Source organism: Aulostomus chinensis, chromosome 7 (genome assembly GCF_037954235.1).
Source record: "Aulostomus chinensis isolate RoL2024-O1b breed Wild chromosome 7, RoL_Achi_v1.0, whole genome shotgun sequence".
Classification (NCBI taxonomy): domain Eukaryota; kingdom Metazoa; phylum Chordata; class Actinopteri; order Syngnathiformes; family Aulostomidae; genus Aulostomus; species Aulostomus chinensis.
This window is the reverse complement of record NC_141326.1, coordinates 13,145,959-13,166,055: the sequence shown is the minus strand read 5'-3', so window position 1 is coordinate 13,166,055 and position 20,097 is coordinate 13,145,959. Positions and strand designations below refer to the sequence as shown.

The following is a 20,097-nucleotide window of genomic DNA, read 5'->3' as shown; positions in this document are numbered from 1 at the left end:
TGTTTCACTGTTACTTATCACGATATACCTCCACGTGTCTTGGATCTGGCTGTATCTTGAGGATGAATTGCACACCGTACAACTACTGGAGCTGGTAGCGTTCTACAGGGATTAATGGATATATTTGTCGGTTGTTTTAGAGCAGTTTTGAGCGACATCTTACTGGTTTTATTTTTCTGTATAATATGGGATTAGAACCACATGTGAAAGTTTATTTAGGAAAAAAAATGAAATCTCTTTATTTGAATTCATACTGTTTTCCCTCAGAATTCAGACTTTTTCCTAACAACTCAAATATATATATTTTTTATTTTGCAAAAAAAACACAGACAGCCCTAATCCTCCTCTTTTTACACTACGTTTGTCTTATTTGGGGCCGAGATGAGAGGAATGTTTTGAAGCGTGACAGAGGGCCAAAGCTGTACAATAAGCTAAATCTTCCTCCTGCACTCCACTGAGCTAACTCCTGACCATCACCACAGCTTCATGTGTAAACTGGGTTTTTGACCTGTGTTCAGATGGCCTCTGACTATATTAGGAGCATGAAATCTGATTATCACTCATATTTCATAAGCCACGGAAGCATAAAACGTGTACAGAAAAGGGATCAAATCCCATTACTCCTGTGTAGTTGCAGCCTGTCTCGCCCTCGTGTGTGTATGTGTTGTCTACTGACCTACATTGTTAACTGCGGGACCACGTCTCTATGGAGCCATGAACTTATTTTTCTCTATTTATTTATTAAAATGAGTTTAAATCAATGGTGGAGATGTTTGCAATGTATTGATTTCCCTACAGTTTCACATTTTCTTTTCTAAACACAGCAACCACTACTTTTTTTTTTGGGGTGATTTTATTGGTGGATAAACGGCAAACAGTGTAAACGTCTTCATTTACATGTCACACCCTCACAACAGAGCGCGCGCGCGCGCACACACACACACACACACACACACACAGTGTTCATTATATATCAAGAGTAGGATGAGGAAGTCACACCATCTGGATATTTGCTGATAAACAGCCACCAGGGTCTTTGAAGAGCTGCAGAAGAAGATAATGTCAAGTGCACGACGACTACTGGTGGCTGGAAAAATACTACCTCTAAAATCTACTCGATCAGCAAGTACAGCAAGATGGTGGCCCACCGCAGAGGAGTATTTGAACATTCATAAGTGATACCAGGTATCATACTATAAGGTGAATAGGCGTCATTGGAGGCACACGGCAGAGTGTGTAAGGATAAAAACTGGCACATAAAAACAACAACAAAGCACTGGTGGCCCTTTGGTTTCTCCCTGTCACATTTTCACGAACGTTAAATCCTACCTCTTAGCTCACCACCGATGTCATTCGAGGTTATTAGGACAGGTATAAAACTTTTGGCGTGTTAGCAAAAACACTTAACTTTAACCGTGCTATAAACCACTCCTATAAATCCAACCTGTACTTTTACATTCAAGGATATCAATCGAAGCCATGCTTATCCATTTCCTTCCTCATATCTGTTTTGAGAGAAGTTTTAACGTGCATGAAAAAAAAATCAGTAAAAAGTGGCTTAATAGTTTTAGGAGCATGAATGACCTGGGCTCCGGGATATTTCTCATGGTTGCTTGATGCCTGTTAAAATAATTACCTCAAACATGGCAATTTTAAAGGTGGTTGGCTTTCAATCACTGTAATTAGAGCATTAACCATTCTATTCATGGCACCGTTCTCTAATTATAAAACAAATGAGCGTATCTCTGGTAGCAATTAACAATCATTTGTCAAGTTGCTGCCTTTGGTTCTGCCCAAGGACATCAAATACTATGTTGCGTCCTTACTGAACACTTTGTCACCGTCATTCATCAAACTGTCTAAACCTCTTTTTTTTTTTTAATAGCTTAAACTTTAGAAGGCATTTATACATTAAACACACATTTAGTCTGCAACTAATATTGCAAAAAACAAGCTGCTGATGCAATTTCACTTGCGGTGTACAGGCGGTACCAAAGTGCATTTCAAACGGTGTACAGAAGCATCATGTGACTGTGTGAAGAGCAGGAATCTTAACGGCAACAATTTAAAGGTACACTGTGTAACTCTGAAAAACAAGCTAGTGCCTCAACCTGCCATTAGGGGGCAGCATATAACCAGAGATGACATTTCTCAACCAATGTGGGCTGCTAGCTCCTTCTTGTGGGTTGTGAGGGGATCCTTTCAAATTGAAGCTTGCTTTTTGCAGGGTGAAATTATTTTTAGTCAAATGTATTCATTATAAACAATGTTATGGAAATTATGTTTAAACTATCAAACTTCAACAAAAAAAAAATTATTAGCTTTGTAACATCCATCTTCAAACAGCAAATAAAACAAAAGTTCTAGACATGAACAATTATAACAAGCAAACATGCATTTGTGTGTGGATACAGCAGGGATTATTAAATAATATTGAATACACATATCTTGTTTTTTTTCAATGAAGGTAATGACACTGAGCCTGAATCCCAGTGTATGTAGTGTAGCTTGATGCTCTCAAATAAGGCACTAAAACCTTCCAACTTGAGGCAACACGCCCGACTCTTGAGTGATATTTTTACTCCAATTCAAGTAGATTATCAGATTAGAATAGAATAGATTTGGAAAATCTGACATCATGCTTCAGCAGCCAATCCCATTAGCCAGAGATCAGACACCCACAGGAAGACGTATTAAGGTGTAGCATGAAGTACCAAGAGGCTAAATCAGGGATGAATTATATTTTTACTGTTGTTTGTTGTTTAAAGGCGATTGTTAAACATGTTTAAGGTGCATATTATCACCACTCTCAGGATTGGGGAAGGGGGGGGGGGGGGACTACAGCTCCCAACTTAAGTTACAGAAACCGTCCAAATGTAGCAAAACACCACCAAACAACCACCGCAGCACAGTTTATGTTGTAACTCCCAATAATAGTCACAAGCTTAACGCAGAGACTCAGAGAATGACATCACACATACAGGTGTCTGAAATGTGTTTTCTTCCCAAGGGTGACTGGGCTTTGCCTTAGAAACAGCAGCACAGAGATCCAGAGGACCCAAGGAGTGGAGCTGATGCTCCTTCAGTGACTCACTATCGCCTCTTGTGGTGCAACTTGGTATAATGAGATCTCTGCTAGCTTGTTTTCAAAGTAACAGGTAGCGGCTTTAAAATTGCACAGGTGCAGTGTATTAGAGCATCAGTATAGAGCCACTGGAACCCAAACCCTGTTGTCTTGAGGTCCACAGAGCACTGAGGTTACTGTTGGAACTTCTGGTTGTGATGCAGTCAGGCCTCGTCAGAAACCAGTTTCTAGAGGGAAAGTAAGAAAAGCCGTCATGCAGATAAACGCCACTATGCTGCATAATAAAGCCTGCATGTGTGCGTGTGCGTGTGTGTGTGCGTGCAGTGGGTGCTGACCTGCTGTCCCAGGGCCTGCATGGATGTGTACTCTATATGCTCTCTCTTCTTTTTGATCCAGTCTGGTTCATCAGGGATCAGGAATGCCAAAACCACCTTGACTAAGATGAGAACATGCTGCAAAAACACCGATTAAAAAATGTCAGGGAAACACACACACAGGCGCAGCTTTTTTTTTTCTCTTATTACTGGCCTTCCTTCCTTCGTACCTCCACCAAAACAGCTGACAGCAGAATATCTGTGCCGCTCACGCCGCCCTCCTGAGTCAGCCCTTGTAATTGAGGTGACAGCGTCAGCAGCCAGCAGTTAGACACAACGGAGACAAAACTCAGGACCTCGAATGCAATCTGAAAGACAACAAGGTTCACTGTTCACTGCTAATTGGTGAGGTGTGATACATTGTGTGTCTCATTTCTGATGCTTTCTCTGCTGACCAGCCATACGCCCATGTTAGCCACAGGAGGGGAAAACGGCTTGCGGAAAAGCTTGCAGATCTTGTAGGCATCCGATCGGATCTCTGTTAGGTTGTTGATGAGCAGCAGCACGGCCGTCAGAGGAAACACACAGGAGAAAAGACTCAGATAGCCAAACTGCACCAGGAGCTCAATATACTCCGCAAACAGACCCTGTGACAAGACATGAAGCTGTCAGAGACCGCCATGTGACATTTTAGTTCTTCTATTGATGTTCAGGTTCTTTTAAAACACACAGGGAACACAGGCAAGGTAGCTTGATTCCTGAACTTGTCCTCCTGGGGGTCATCTTCTGTTTCCGTCCTGTTGGGGGCGCTGATGAAACGGTCCACCAGAAAGGGTATGACCACTTCTGTCACCTGGTTTACCAGCTGGGTCACGATCAGCAAAGACGCCAGACGCTTCACACACAGACAGAGGGATTATGAGTGTGGGATTATAGAGTCAGACGGCCCTTTTATTTCAGGCGCACACGTTTTAGTCTCGTTTCTAATTTCCACTCATTCTGAAAAATTTCAATCCACGGATTATACAGCTGAAAAACAGCTGACTCATCATGAAGAGTGCCGTTGAGCACTCCCAGATAAAAGGAGTTATTAATGGCCATCAGGGTTTGCATCCAGTCTGTCAGAATAAATTGAGGGCTAAATAATAGCATGAACAATTTGTTGCATAGGAACAATTTATGAGTGAGGCTTTGTTTACACCAAGATCCTGGGTAGGATCAGCTTTGCAGAGCATTGCGCATGTACAGTTCATATCATGTTCTGGATTTAGAAACCTGGGTAAATCTAGAATCGGTTCTACGATGGACTTTATACTTCTAATAACAAGCCTGTGTTACAAACAAGGTGAGAGCAGTTGGAGAGACACAGGCGCCAGTGGTGTCGTGGAAATACATTAAAGGTTGCTCCATTTTTCGGCTCAAACTCTGAGTGCTTTGATCTCTGCTGCATCGATTTGCACTATTTCATCACAAGCGTAGTGCTACGTTGTTACAAAATGGTGCCAACTGGAGGATAAAATGCTCCTCCTGAGAGCAGTTCAGCTTTTACCTTCCGAAGCAAATGCACATCCTGCTTGAAGAAGGCGATGTGGAAGAGCACTGCGAAGTAGTTGAAGAATGTGAACTGAGGGAGGACAGAGGAGAATCGAGTAAATCAGCCTGCTGGATCGAGGTGATGTGGTAGATCCAGAGGACAGGAGAAAGAGAGAGGGACACCAACCACCAGGACTTTGGCTGTTACATGGTTCTGGAAGGCTGATTCTTCTCTGTGGTTCTCTAAAGGGGACACAGCGAGAGTTCCATCAATGTTAGCGAAGGAAGGAAGCCAAACCTGAGCTGAGTCTTCTGCTACCGTTCTCCTCACCAAATTCAGTAAGAGACTGTGCCACCGTCTTGTAAACAGTCGCGAGCACATTTGTGTAGACGATGTGTAGCACAGAGGGCATGTAGAGCAACGTCTGAGACAGCAGAGAGTCCCAGTCCTGGTGCAAGTGTTGCACCTGGGCCTCCCCCCAATAGAAACACAGCATCCCAAAGACCACCAGCCCTGCAGGACATGTGACAGGGGGGATGAGGGGAGGAGGGGGTGCTCATACCGATAAATTCACAATCATCAGGATTCATTTGAAGACGTACCCAGAAATATTCCCACCACTGGGACCGAAACCAGAGCCATACGGAGATCCCTCTGCCATTCAGGAAACAGCGGCTCCACACGACCTGTAACTGGGTTTACCCCAAGATCACCATGGAAACCGGGCCGGGGCTCTGCGAAGCGGTCAGTGAGGTGCAAGGTCCCCCATCGGTAGGACAGGGAGGAGCTCCGACGCTTCCACAGCTCCATGACCACCGTCGACCAAATCATGCTAAACACGGCCTGGATCATGTGACCGCTGACCGCCAGGCCTGAGTCGGCTTCATCGTTTTTGAGCTGTGAGCCTGACACCGACTCCACCATCTCCCTCTGAACCTCACCTGTGAGGAGCAAGCAGAATGTACAGTGGAGCTCCAAGATACAAGAGCATCCCACCCTCCCGTCATTCGCCATCCATCACACTGTCAGGCGTGTCCAAGTGCTTTATTCAAGCGGTTGAAGCCCCAGCTGTGTGCTGCAGGACACTCTGGCCTGACTGAACTCTTGTCAGACTCTGACACGTCTGTCCTGTAAATATGGTGAACAACTCACTATTTAATATCATGAACTCAAAGAATGCATCACCTGAAATAAAAATGTCTTGTGAAAATCAAATTCCCTAAAAAAAAAACATGAATTTGTACATTTTTTTTTTACTGACAAAAAAAAAAGATTTAAAATGATGCCATGTGAAAAGTATACAATAAAGTACAAACTGGGGAAAGTATTCAAATTTCTTAAGATAAAGTTGTTGAGTGGTTCAACGCGTCTGCTTCGATCGATGCGCCATTAAATGCTCAACCTTCGGTGAGGACAGACTGAACAGGGAATCGCTATCACCAACACAAAGCTCTGTGGACGACAGCAAGCTGGTTAGCATGCTAATTGCGGAAGCTATCTCTGTAACACAACACAGATCGTTGGTGTTTGCCAACATGTCAAAGCTGTTATTTATTTTTCCCATTGTGTTGATAATTCAATCTTTTGAGTGTCTACACTAAATTAAATATCATGCCTTTGACACCGGTTAGCATGCTAATGTTGGCTCTGTCATGATTATGCTAACATTTCCCTTTTGTGCTAACATGGTGAGCCACTCAAGCTAAAGATGATAAAGCTATAAGGTGAATTTCTAATTATTATTGGATTTTTATCATGCCATCGGGGGCTAATTAACTTGTTAAATCAGGAAACATGTCTTCTTTTGAGTTAATCGGAATTATCTTTTTTTTTTAATTATAAAAGATTAACTTAAACATGAAGTTCTTACACAATCTTAAAGCTAAATAGCAGCCAGCAGTACAGCCAGAATGCCGAGCATGGCAGCCTCCACCATCTGTGTGTGAATGAGTGAATTAGATTACATTTTGAATACTAGGTAGGAAGAGAGAACCCACACAGGAACAGGGAGAACATGCAGACTCCACACAGAAAGATCCTGTGCTGGAGCCGGGGCTCGAACCTGAAACCGTCTTGCTGTGAGGCCACAGTGCTGACCACTGCACCACCGTGCAGCCCCTCAAATACAGTATAATATATTTCTCTCAATTTTTCATTCACATATGTGTTAAATTTTGTGTAGGCGATGCAAGCAAGCATAACAGAACAGTCAGTCATTCGGGTGGTATCTGACCTTTCACTGGTCTTTCAATTCTCTGCTCCATATATGAGAGTTAGGGTGAGGGTTTTTTCCTGTGTGTGTGTGTGTGTGTGTGTGTGTGTGTGTGTGTGTGTGTGTGTGTGTGTGAATGAGTGAATTAGATGAACCTGTAAGGTGCTCTGAGCACTACCAAAGTCAAAAAAATGCATTATATAAATAGAGTTCATTCACCAGAGAAGACATACCTGAGAAGTACGCAATCGTCAGTCCCAGTACTGCTGGTGGCACCAGGGACCAGGTATAGAAATCCAGGAAGCTGAAGTAGAACCCCACTGTGCTGCCAAAATATGCATTGACTGAATCTGGGTAGAGCAGATAGATGATGCGTGGTGTAAAAAGATGAATGGTTCAGGAGTCAAACTTCACGAAGAGGAACTGAACATAACATCAATCAGCTCCAAAATTGAAAGCAGGATGTGAGCGACTGGCCCATTTTGTGGTGTGTTTGTGCTATAAAGTGCTACCAAAGTGTCAGTCAGTCTCACCTGATTCTCTCCACAAAGGGCTGAGAGAGCCCAGTCAGAGCGCGCGTGCCGACCCTGGTCTGTCTTTTCCTCCTAGCCTGATCAATCATTTCCCTTTCCAACATTTGAAAAGCTGTGTGTATGCGTGTCATTTAGAGTGAAGGAGAACCACACCTTCTTCGTCTGTGTGTGTGCGTGCGTGTGTGTGTGTGTGTGTGTGTGTGTGTGTGTGTGTGTGTGTGTGTGTGTGTGTGTGTGTGTGTGTGTGTGTGGACAACAGTACTCAGTTTTCTCCCCAGCAGCAGAGATCGTGTATAGATCACAGGATCCTTTCAGCTAAACTTCCATGACTGCACAACCTTCTCAGGCGTCACAACCATGTTGACTGTGATCTTACATTTCTGACTGTGATCTTACATTTCTGACAGTGATCTTACATTTCTAACTGTGATCCTGTGATCAGGGATCCCAGTCATGTTACACAATGACAGAAACTACAGGGTATATATGAGAAATCTCAGCTTCATCATCATCCAATAATCAAACAACAATCAAACAGAAATCAAGTTCGACTGACAATTCTACCAAGTCTACTTGAATTATGTGGTATTCCGGGGACCAATACGACGAAGATCCTCTAGAACCCGGACTTGAATTTGACAGTGACTATAAGCCAGGGAGGCGAAAACGCCAGACTCTACGGCTTATGAGTCTGCTGATTCATTCAGGGAAACTGGATCAGCAAAATGTCCAGAACAAGGACACACAAGATGGAACATCCACTGCCATGGGTTCAACTGGCAGGACCAGGGAACACCAGGAGAGAGTGGAGGACACAACCACTGCCCTGGGTTCAAATGGCAGGACCAGGGAACAAAAGAAGAGAGAGGAGGACACAACCACTGCCCTGGGTTCAACTGGCAGGACCAGGGAACAAAAGAAGAGAGTGGAGGACACAACCACTGCCCTGGGTTCAACTGGCAGGACCAGGGAACAAAAGAAGAGAGTGGAGGACACAACCACTGCCCTGGGTTCAACTGGCAGGACCAGGGAACAACAGAAGAGAGAGGAGGACACAACCACTGCCCTGGGTTCAACTGGCAGGACCAGGGAACAACAGAAGAGAGAGGAGGACACAACCACTGCCCTGGGTTCAACTGGCAGGACCAGGGAACAAAAGAAGAGAGAGGAGGACACAACCACTGCCCTGGGTTCAACTGGCAGGACCAGGGAACAACAGAAGAGAGAGGAGGACACAACCACTGCCCTGGGTTCAACTGGCAGGACCAGGGAACAAAAGAAGAGAGTGGAGGACACAACCACTGCCCTGGGTTCAACTGGCAGGACCAGGGAACAAAAGAAGAGAGAGGAGGACACAACCACTGCCCTGGGTTCAACTGGCAGGACCAGGGAACAACAGAAGAGAGAGGAGGACACAACCACTGCCCTGGGTTCAACTGGCAGGACCAGGGAACAAAAGAAGAGAGAGGAGGACACAACCACTGCCCTGGGTTCAACTGGCAGGACCAGGGAACAAAAGAAGAGAGTGGAGGCTGCAAAGACCAACCTGCCTGGTCACACCAACAGACACCAGGACACAGAGGCCACTGTGACAAATTCAACTGGTCAGGTTCTGGTACAGAGGTACAATGATCCTTCGCACAAAGTGACAGAGGATCGACATGCTGGTGAACATTTCACAAAACACAAACATAAAGAAACCAGCGGAGGACAAGGCAGGGAGGATGATCCTTGTCTGAGGACTGCAGAGGAGAGGTGGCAACCACTCGGTAGATGTGCTGATTGGCATGAACGGACCGTCAGTGGAGAGAGGTGGAGGCCTCCCCGCAGCAATGGCGATGGCAGGAACCATCGCCAGTCACAGTGCGATAACAGCAATTGGTGGAGACCCGGACCGAGATGGGAAGCTTGTTCTACTAGGGAGAAGTCCAATACTTATCAGCATAATATTGAGACAAATGGTGGTTGGAATATGCCTGAGAAGGCCAGAGCTGAGTCCTGGAGGCCTTCCCACCATGGCGGTTACAGAAACAAAGTAACGAGAGCAGATAGGAGTTCCTGGTGGAGACCAGATGAGGGATCCCGATGGAGGCCCACACACAATACAGAGGACTGCTATTAAGATCAGCGACGTGACATCGGACCACGGTGTCATCGTTGGTGACGACAGACGTCAGCGCAACGGTCGTCGTCCAACAAAAAAGCAGTGACATGAATGCCTGGTAGAGAAGGGATGGGGCAAGCAGCAAGAGGCCGGGGACTGGTTCAGGGTGGACAAAAACCTGGATGATCCTGGTGCTACAGGATCATACCATTGTTGTTGGGGACTTGTGGCAAATCAAGATACTGTTAGCCAAAACAGTATTGGGTAGGGGCTTCCGTTTGGTGCCATTAGCATAACGAAGAGTGTCTCTTTATCCATTCTTTAAAATTATATCCATAAATATGTGTATCAGTAGTATTTACAGGCTGGGGGACTATGGACGAAAATTAGCATTCTTGCTAACTTGGCCCTCATCCCATTTACATTGTGTTTTCTATACTGATGCCCAATGGAGTGCAACGCCTCTAATAAATAAAGGATGAAACAGAAAAAAAAAAAGACTGCATCTTGTAAACTTGTTCACGTGTTCTAAAGGGTTGTATTGCATGTTTTAAAAAAACAAATGTTGGTATGTGCAAGTGTGTGTGTGTGTGTGTGTGTGTGTGTGTGTGTGTATTTCTCCACCCACCCAGTGGTTGAGCCAGCTGATTCCCGGAGTACCAGGAATCACTGAGGGCTTTCAATTGGTCCCGGTGATGAAGTGGAAAGGTGTCCAAAATCACACCAGCAGACCCCATCTTCTGCCCTGCAATGACACACAGACATACATGCACACACAAACACACACACACACACGCACACACACACGCACACATAGAAGCTGATGCTGAGAGAAGCATTTTCAGGGTTGAATGCTAGGAGAGAAGAACAGCTGAGGTCAGCTATGCAGACGAACAACGTATCCCTGGATACCAGCTGAACAAGGAGAAAACAATCAATAACAAATATTTACAACGCATTTGTTAAGATGATTAAAAAACAAAACATAATTTATGATTAGTTTCTTCTACACAGAACAGGATCTGAGTCCCTGCCAAACGTTGAAATCTGTGATTAACAGCTGTTGGATCATTGTTTGCCTGAATGTTTCAATACATCAAATGTACGAATCAGACCCCCTCCCCCCCGCTCCAAAAATAAATGGCTCTATACTTTAATCTCCATGTTTACATGTTACAGGTGTGTTGTTCTCGTGTTGCGGCGTAGTTGCACTCACAGATGTTGTCTCGCTGCTGCAGCGAGCAGCTGTCAGGCAGGCCGGGTATCCTGAGGTCTCTCTGCGCCCGCAGGCCGTCCAGCTCGTACTTCACGATGTACTGCCTCTCCGCCAGCGTCAGGAACACCTCCATGTTGTCTGTCGTACAGCAACATACACACAAGGATATAGCGGAGTGATACACACAGCACCCTTCCACTGCCGCCCTGTCCTCTACGTTTAAAACTTAGACCTACAGTTTACTGATATGCAGGAAGAGGATGCTGTCATTCTGTGGGATGATAACTTCTCAAAACAAAACAAGCCCATTTTTTTCTGTGACGTTTCTTAAGAACGCACTGCTGGAGACAACCATTTTTTTTGTTGTACAGCTCTGCGATGACAGTAAAATCATTGCTGAGCTGATTTCCCCCTTGTTTCTTTCCGCTGTCGCCGCACTGTGATGAAGGCGTAACACGACAGACAAATCGTCCTGTCGCTTTTCTCTTCAGAACAAAAAAAAAAGTCCACAGTTTCTGTCTTTTACAACCATACCTATACACAAGGGTTATGCATGGAAAAATGTTTAGTTTGAAGGCTTCCCAACTGAACTCCCCTGCTGTGTCATGTTGAAGCTACTCGTGTTCCTTTAGTTGTTTTGTTGACTCCGCTCCTGTTCTTGGAATATCATGAAAGCATCATTTTCCATGTGATTTGCTGTGGCCTCTCGTGCTGCACCTGAGTCTTTGAAGTTGTCTCTGTCGTCGTAGGAGAAGGCCTCCATGTCCCCGCTTTCATAAGTCCTACATAACCCCAGCTCCTCAGCAGCTCGTAGCAACGTGCAGCGCGGGGCGGAGACCATGATGATGTCACCGGTGGCGTCTTCACCTGGGTGGGCTAGTAATGCTGTACCTTGGGTGGGGAAGACAGCGGAGAGGAAGAGACGTTCAAACTTGTGTTTTGTAATCTGTAATCTATTTAGCAATCAAAGCAACCATGTGAGCGTTGCTTTATAAGGCCACACTTCCCCGGGAGCAGCAGAGCTTTTTACTCAGAGTGTGTTGCTTGTTAAAAGAGGCGTCTCTCTCTCTCTCTGCTCGTTTGGAGGATAATGTTGGTCGTCATCAGCAAAGAGACCAATGAAAAGAGGCGTGGGAGAAGTTTGAGGGTGTTCTGCCCGAGAGTCTTTAGACAGAACGTCTTGTTGTGAGGTTGTTAACCTGAACCTTTCCTTAAACTCTTTCTGCCAGAGATCCCACAGTGCAAACTTCTCCCCTGTGTGAGTTGGAGGTGTCGGGTCATACCATGTTTGGGAAATATGATGTCAGACGGACTATAGTAGATGTTTAGTCGCTGACAGACCGTACATCATTTTATTAAACTTAAGAGGAATTTTTCATGTGTTTGTGCACCCAGCTGATTGTGCAGCAGTGACGCTACGACAGAAGAGCTCTCATACATGTTTGATCTGGTTTAAATTTGGACTGCTCCCCTTGTTGCAGCCCAGTCAAAGGCAGTTATTTACGTGGCCAAGCGTATTCATGGAGAGAATATTGGGTGCATTTAATCAAATTCAATTGAGTGCAAGTCAATAAATCAACTTTAAGTCGAATGGTTTTGTCCTGCTCATTTTGTAACGTTTCGTGAGACCACTGCTGTTGCAATCTGCCGTTGTGTTACTGAAAATGGACTTGACTTCAGTCAGTCAGGTGAACCACACTGCACAGTTGGACTTCCTCCCATTTAATCATCTGTTTCCTCAAATTCAGTCAAAATCATTGTTACAAAACAAGATATTCACTCAAGTTCAGTCTCAAAGCAGTCGGTGTTTTCAACCAAGGGACTGTATTACTGTCTGCCTTGGTATAATTTCAGTACTGCATTCATTTCCTGCATATGCTCCTCATGTTATAGCATTGTGTTTGATTTTTATTTTATTTTTTTGCTTGTTTGTTTGTTTTGGTACTAAATTCACAAAATGTTAGCAGGAAGGTGATCGCTACGAAGCCACAACACCTCATCTCTGCCTTCCTCACCTCCATCTTTCTGGGGAGCTCCAATCAGCCTAATGAGCCACCTCTTCGTCTCGGGCCTAACCTTCTCGCCGAGCTTCACCAGGACCAGCGGTTCCACCCGCTCCGACACACAGCAGGGGCAGCTGACCTTGGTCCATCCTGGTCCGATAGTGGCGGCGGGTTTATTCGGGACCTTTCCAGCAGCAGATGCATCCTCCATCTGCTGGGCTGTGCTGCCATCGCCGTCACCACCTCCACCCTCACCAACGCCGCCTGCCTTACTCATGGTGTGACTTGAGAGAAAACCACAAGGCGACATTAGTCTTCCACGCTGTGGCTCCCACCACCATCATCACCATCATCATCGTCATCATCAACAACACCAACAGGTTTGGATGAAGTTAAAAACACAAAGGTGCAGATGAGTCTTGTAGAGTTACCTTCGTTAATCACAACTTGGTTATTAAAATATAATGAAACGTGCAAAGGACTCTGTTACTACACTGCTGAGAACCTCTGAGACGCCACGGAGGAGCTTTAATAGTGCATCATTTGCATTATTGCATCATGTCAAATGTTGACAGTTGAAAATCGTTTTCATGTCTGAATGAATTTCCATCATTATTTCTAACGTATCGCATCTGCAGAGCTTGTATTTGCATGAGAGGCTGAATGTGCAGCTCTTTGAGGCAGAATTTCCAACAATTTGCATTTTTCACCTTTAGGATCCTCACAAAATGATTGTGTTTGATCAGAGGATTTAGCAGGAAGTAATTTGGGTGGTAGCAGCTGTGTACAAAGACACACTTCCTCTGTTTCAGCTGAAGATACACACAGACAGAGATGGACTCGACTGGAGACAGTGGTGCAGTCCTTCCTGTTGCCACTGACTTGTGTGAATATCGCCAGCGAGGAAAAAGTAAAAGAGGATGAGTCAGTAAAAACCACACCTGGCAGGGTGATGGTCTCCAGTCCTGCCGCAGGCCCACCCCTCCTGTTATGACACACACACACACACACACACACACACACACACACACACACACACACACACACACACACACACACACACACACACCGGAACATGAACAAAACAACATCTACTCCTGAAAAGAAAGCAAAAACACTCTCTGCACACACGTACCCAGCCTCAGAGTGTAGTTCCTCCCAGTTTTCTGTCAGTGTATGTGTGTGTCTCTGTATGAGTGTGTATTGCAGGAATGCAGAGGAACTTCCCCAGACTGCAGGGTGTGGAGGGTTGTTTGGTCTCTATTCAGGCTCCTCCCTCCTGCCTGCTCAGTATCTCAGTGCTGCTGTTGCAGCTCAGGGTCCTACTGCTCCACCGGCCTCCGTCTGTCAAGCGTTGGTCTCAGATACACACTCTCCTCCAGGACTGCCGCTTCAAACATGGCACATCAAAATTTCTGTCACCCCCCTCAGAACCATAGTGAATCCACTGTGACTTGTTTCAGCAAATCCACACATGTCAGTGGTTCCCTATGTGGGGTCAAGAGATGAATCTAAGGGTCAAAACATGTGGTATCTCCAGTGTGGCTAATAAAATAATTATAATTATGCAGCTGCATTTGTTGAAAAGGTTTCTTTAATTTAGTTTCCTTCCATGTGAAATAGTGTTTAAATACTAAAAAAAATAATGGCAATGCAAGTTTACCAGTCTCCTGATCACAACTCGTTTCCATGCAGCAAGAAGACCTGGCTTTGTGTCTTTGGAGGTCAGGGGTCAAAAAGTCCAGGAACAAAAAAAAATCCCATTCTGATCGTTTGAAGAAGTTCACACGTTTGATTTGTGGTTTGGGTGCAGGTTGTGCCTCGCTGTTTCCACAGTATCCTCAAGGAGTCGCCACACACACACATTTTCAAAGCCGCCGTCTTGTGTTGTGAAGACAGGGCGTGTGTGAGCCGCGAGCTGCTGCTTCATGTTTCTGCTCTAGTTGCACGTCAGAAGATTTCAGAGCGCCATCTGCAGGTGACATTGATACATTACAACCAGACATCCTCATCGGTATCACTGCTGAATTTGCTACAAGTGAATGTTATTATTAAGGAGTGTAAGGCTCATGAAAAGTCTTTGAGAAGTGTGGTGGTGTTTGACTAATAGGCGCAATGTACAAGTCACAGAGAAGATAGACAGATAGATAGATAGATAGATAGATAGATAGATAGATAGATAGATAGATAGATAGATAGATAGATAGATAGATAGATAAATAGATAGATAGATGATGGATGGAAGGATGGATGGATGGATGGATGGACGGACGGACGGACAGATAGATAGACAGACAGACAGATAGATAGATAGATAGATAGATAGATAGACAGACAGACAGACAGAGAGATAGATAGATAGATGGATGGATAGCTAGATAGACAGATAGATAGATAGATACTGTAGATAGATAGATAGATAGATACTGTAGATAGATAGATAGATAGATAGATAGATAGATAGATAGATAGATAGATAGATAGATAGATGGATAGAGAGAGAGATAGATAGATAGATAGATAGATAGATAGATAGACAGACAGACAGACAGACAGACAGACGGATAGATCTCAAAAATCTGTTTTGGGTTAATATTGATTTACTCTAATATGTTTATGTTGTATTGAATCACAAAGCTTAACATGAATTTCAAGTTATATTCAGTATGAACGTCCAAGTCTTGACACAGATTTCTCTCTTTATTTTTCATGTTTGAAGAGACGTTTCAGAGAAAGTTTTGTCATCTTCAAAGGTGAAAACCTCATGGACATTTGATAAAAATGTGTATGAACCCCAAATGACTTTTAAACTTTACTTGAGTATGAAATGAAATGAAATGAAGAATAAATAAATAATAATAATCATACTGGAATATACTGAATGTAACAATGACCCTTTGATTTGAGAATAAAACCTTTTTTCAATGTAATTAAGGTTCAGAGTTTGAATTTGTTTAAATGTATACTTCCTGCCATACTTGCGTACCTCCGCCCACTCGTGGTATACCCCGCCCACTGGAGGCAGGCCCCGCCCACTTCACAGAACGTTGCCAGGGAATATTGATTACTACTGGCTGTAGGATGCCTTGTTTGTTTTTGAACTCAGCTGCTGTATATAAGGTCTGGAAGTAACCTACATTCTTCAACTCAACCTTGGTTGGAAACTGCTGCTTTGCAACTGGTTCCTAACTTGAACTGCAAATACGCTCTGATAAAAGGTAAGAGGAGCACAAACTGAGACACTTCTGCTAATGTTGTATCTCCTGCCTTGTAAAGTGTGTGTGTGTTTTTTTTAAATAATTTCTTGTGGTATGAATGAATGCTGGAGTTGTGTCATGAATGATTTTAACCTTCTTGGTATTAGGAGTCAACATTTGCTACTTACTAAAAATTGAAATTAAGAGGTCATATAATTTTGGAATCAGACCCAGTGAGAGCTACTTTTATTGTGAGATTAACTTCCCGCCTTCAAACTAAAAGCACCAAGTAAAAGTAAACTTTATTGACTAGAGGAGGGACTGATAACAGTAACTATTATTGTAATAGTATTATTATGTTATTATGACATGGTAAGAGAGAAAGGAGGAATTACCTCTGGACAAACGAACTCTAATAGACAAAAAAGTGTTTTGAGATCGAGCGGCTACGCAGATGTGACGTTAGCCGTGATGCTAACTCCACCGCTATGCTAACCTGCGCTAAGCTAACTAGCTAGCCTGGAGGTCCCAGCCCCCTGATGCTCACACAGAGGAGATTATCTGGCTGACCGACTTGGTTCAACACTGGTGTGGATGAGATACCTGAGAAAAATGTGGCCATAATGGTACTAAAAGTTTGTTTGGGTCTTTTAGCTTTTGTGGTTATCGAATAGCAGCAAGTGAACTGAACCTGAGGGGGCAAATGTTGTGAGTCTCGTAGTTTGTGTGACTGTTTGTTCTTCATCGAGCACCAGTGTGTTAACATTGATTGGATATACATTAAATTGACCTGAATGTCGAAGCATGTCTTTCTCGCCAGCAGGTTGTTGCTGTTTAAACTGTTAAACATCATATTTGGTCACAGGAGATTATCAGTGTGGCCTTTTTTGATTACGTCTCCTTTTTCCCATTGATGAGCTCAATTATGGCTCCCGTCAAAAAGGTTGCAAATTTGTTTAAAACAACAATCTGTACTAATTTCATGTTCATATTCACACTTGCAGAGTCATGCAGCAGTGTGAGGTGTAGATCGCACCCATTGCATGAAGCAGCATTATGTGTGTGATCATGTGCAGTTTGTAAAAAAGAATGGTGTAGAAATGCAGTTTGATAGTTTTTGATTTCAGCTTTTCATGACCACTTGGTTTTGACAAAGTATTGAACTGAATGATCAAGGATTCGTGACTGTATGAGTTCCTTCCTGTTTGTGCTTCGTTCTCTAGATGCCTCGTGGTCGGGGTTCCCATCGTTCTCGGGCTACAACCTGGAGAACTGTGGACTGGGAGCCTCAGAAGCCTCACTTCCACCATGATGCAAGTATGTACCAGTTCTTAGATGTTACATGACCATTGTTAATGGTGCGTGTTATTGTTCCTGTTAGTGCAAGTCGTAGTTTGTGATGAATCTCTAAGAGTTCAGTTTGTGTTTTGCATTTGGTTCATCATCAGGCTACGGTACTGGGTACCGGCACGCTGCTCAGAAATGGCCAATCTCTGCATTGACTGGGAAAAGCCACAAGCTGGTGATTCCAGCTGAGACTCCAGACAAGAAGGTAGAAGTGCTGTGGAGTTGAGATTAAATGACTCCGAATGAACACGATTGTAGATTTGTTTTTCTAACCAGTTCTTTTTACTTTTCAGTTTGGACTTATTGTCGGAGACTCCCACCTGCGAGGAGTCGTGGACGGTTTTGTTCGGATGCCGGAGGGAAGACTGTGCTTCGGGGTGATGTCTACCCCCGGGGCCAGCGCAGCTGAGCTGAGGACTGAGGTCCTCCATGCTGCTGTGCCCCGCTCACCCGAGGTGGTCTGTCTCCTGGCTCCCAGCAACAACCTGACGAGGAGCAGGACCGTCAGCCAGGCAGGAGCAGACTTCAGCATGCTCCTGACCAGCGTCTGCAGTCGCTGGAGGAATGTACGTGGATGTTTTTGTGTGGTATTCTTGTTGTGACTTATTTCAGGGTTAAATGTGTTTGGTTGTACACATTTTTACTGATAGATAATTAATATTGAATGGCTGTTATGAGCAGTTTGATTCCATCTGTTGTTTTCTTAGGTCTTTGTCCTTGACTTTCCTCCACGACTCAACACTGACGTGGCTCACCAGGAGGCTCTGCGCCACGAGTTTCAGCGTGTGACAGCACGACTGGGTATGTACATGTATTTTTGTTGTCAAGGTTTTGCAGAGCAAAAAGTGTTTCTTAAATCTGCCGTGGCATTTTAATAATTAGTGATTCTGATCTTCACTCCAGGTGTGAGGTTCGTGCCTGTGGCCAACCACTTTCCCCTGGAACGCCGTGAGCTGTGGTGCAGAGATGGCGTAAGTGAACTTAACATCTGATGCTGCAGGAAATGTGGGATTTACATCTTTTTGTAGTTGCCAGGAGAAGTTTATGTAACCAAAGTCAAGTGTTCGTCCTCTCCATTAACGGTGAATGTGTTATTTTGAAGGTTCACCTGAGTGACAGTGATGGGATGAAGGTTCTGGTGAAGTTGCTGGTCTCTGCTTCTCACCAGCAGCTGTAGACATCAACCCAGCAGGATCCAGTCCCTCACAGACCCAGAGGTCCCTGGTACAGCCCGGCTCTGGTTGGAGAGAGGAGCACAGGGGGAGGCGGACTGAGACGGATGACCTCAGAGACCCAGAGGTCACTGGCATCGGCGTGACTGATGACGGGGACAGAGGAGGATGGGACGGAGGTCCTAGCAGAGACCTCCAGGTATAAACCCCAAACTAAAGTGGAGATGTGATTGATGGACAGATTGATGGGTGTTCAGAATGATGTTTTTAATGAGATGAGGAGGCTGAATGATGGTTTCTCTCTGGATTGTCTTTTTTTCCCAGTCAAGTCTGAGGCCCCCCAGTGCCTCATCCCTCTCTCCTCCTCAGGTGGCAGTAACATCATGCCGGGGGTGTGGTCAGGCAACGTCGGGGACCGGGGGCCCCTCCTCACGACCCTGTTCACCATTCTCATCATGTCCATGTGACTGATGAAAAGGCTGAAGGTGGCGCAGGTCTCTTCAGGTAAGTAGTACACAGTTGGTAACTATGGCAACAAGCTAAATAGATGCACATAATTTTGTTCAATCTTAACCTCACATTAATTTTTCCTCTGACAGAAAAAGAGAGCAAACTTGTACTTACCTCATATGTGACCTTGTTCATCCATATTCTATCCTCTCTTCAATAATCCCAGATGTAGACAGATGTTGGGATCACTATGGACTAAAAACATGAGTGAGGCTCTGACTTGTGTAGTTTTCTTGATTCTTGTGTGTGAGACAACCTCACTAGACAAGAAATATGAGACAAACAGAAGGTCACGCAGGAGATGAAGTGACCACGAGAGCGTTTCTGACAGAGATGCAAACATTAGACGATCACGCAACAATCCAGGTTGGTCTCATTAACATCTGTTCCTGTCTCTTGATCCAACAGTGACTGCTAGTTGAGAAAGAAAGGTAGAAGATGTTCAATACAACCGGTCAAATTTGGCTTTTCTTAAATTTTAAAACCAACAGTTTTTAAGAACACACATTTAAACTGCGGGGGTTCTTTTTCCCTTCATTGCAGCAGCATGTTTACATTTACATTCACCACATCAACAACAAAACCCACAACTCTTACCTTTGAACACACTCGTTCATAACTGCAATACCACACTGTAAACTCCCATATTCACATCAAGTGCTGCTGCTCATGAAGGTTTTCTTTCCCCTCATGCCATTAATAAAAAGCAAAAGACACTGGTAGAGGTACTTCCATACAACTGGAATGGGGTTCAACTCCCTGGGGTGTCCGTGCTTCTAAAGGTGGCACTTTTAATAAGCGCTCATTTATTTTCCTTATGTTACTTTGGAAATATGTGTGTTGCATTAATGCACATCAGCCACCACATTG

The 20,097-nt window shown here is 44.4% G+C and overlaps 2 protein-coding genes and 1 long non-coding RNA gene across 3 annotated transcripts; 1 reads left to right on the top strand and 2 right to left on the bottom strand.

The window, feature by feature from the left end:
• Positions 1 to 782: 782 nt before the first annotated feature.
• Positions 783 to 14,270, bottom strand: ano10b (anoctamin 10b). Its single transcript, XM_086208532.1, has 16 exons — positions 14,137 to 14,270; positions 13,943 to 13,986; positions 13,014 to 13,285; positions 11,716 to 11,889; positions 10,999 to 11,136; positions 10,411 to 10,527; positions 7,379 to 7,495; positions 5,536 to 5,874; positions 5,264 to 5,446; positions 5,120 to 5,175; positions 4,949 to 5,023; positions 4,130 to 4,294; positions 3,855 to 4,046; positions 3,630 to 3,767; positions 3,421 to 3,537; positions 783 to 3,312 (listed from the first exon to the last, which is right to left on the bottom strand). Exons 3-16 carry the CDS (start codon positions 13,276 to 13,278, stop codon positions 3,289 to 3,291), a joined length of 2,100 nt encoding a protein of 699 aa, XP_086064658.1. The 5' UTR covers positions 13,279 to 13,285; positions 13,943 to 13,986; positions 14,137 to 14,270; the 3' UTR covers positions 783 to 3,288.
• A 71-nt stretch (positions 14,271 to 14,341) lies between these two features.
• On the bottom strand, positions 14,342 to 16,004 carry LOC147258598 (uncharacterized). Its single transcript, XR_015116790.1, has 3 exons — positions 15,988 to 16,004; positions 14,665 to 14,973; positions 14,342 to 14,391 (listed from the first exon to the last, which is right to left on the bottom strand). It is a non-coding gene; the product is annotated as an uncharacterized LOC147258598 (long non-coding RNA).
• A 157-nt stretch (positions 16,005 to 16,161) lies between these two features.
• LOC147258597 (uncharacterized) lies at positions 16,162 to 18,722 on the top strand. The gene is made up of 7 exons (XM_086207944.1): positions 16,162 to 16,219; positions 17,422 to 17,515; positions 17,647 to 17,750; positions 17,839 to 18,111; positions 18,253 to 18,346; positions 18,449 to 18,516; positions 18,648 to 18,722. Exons 2-7 carry the CDS (start codon positions 17,422 to 17,424, stop codon positions 18,720 to 18,722), a joined length of 708 nt encoding a protein of 235 aa, XP_086064070.1. The 5' UTR covers positions 16,162 to 16,219.
• Positions 18,723 to 20,097: the final 1,375 nt, after the last annotated feature.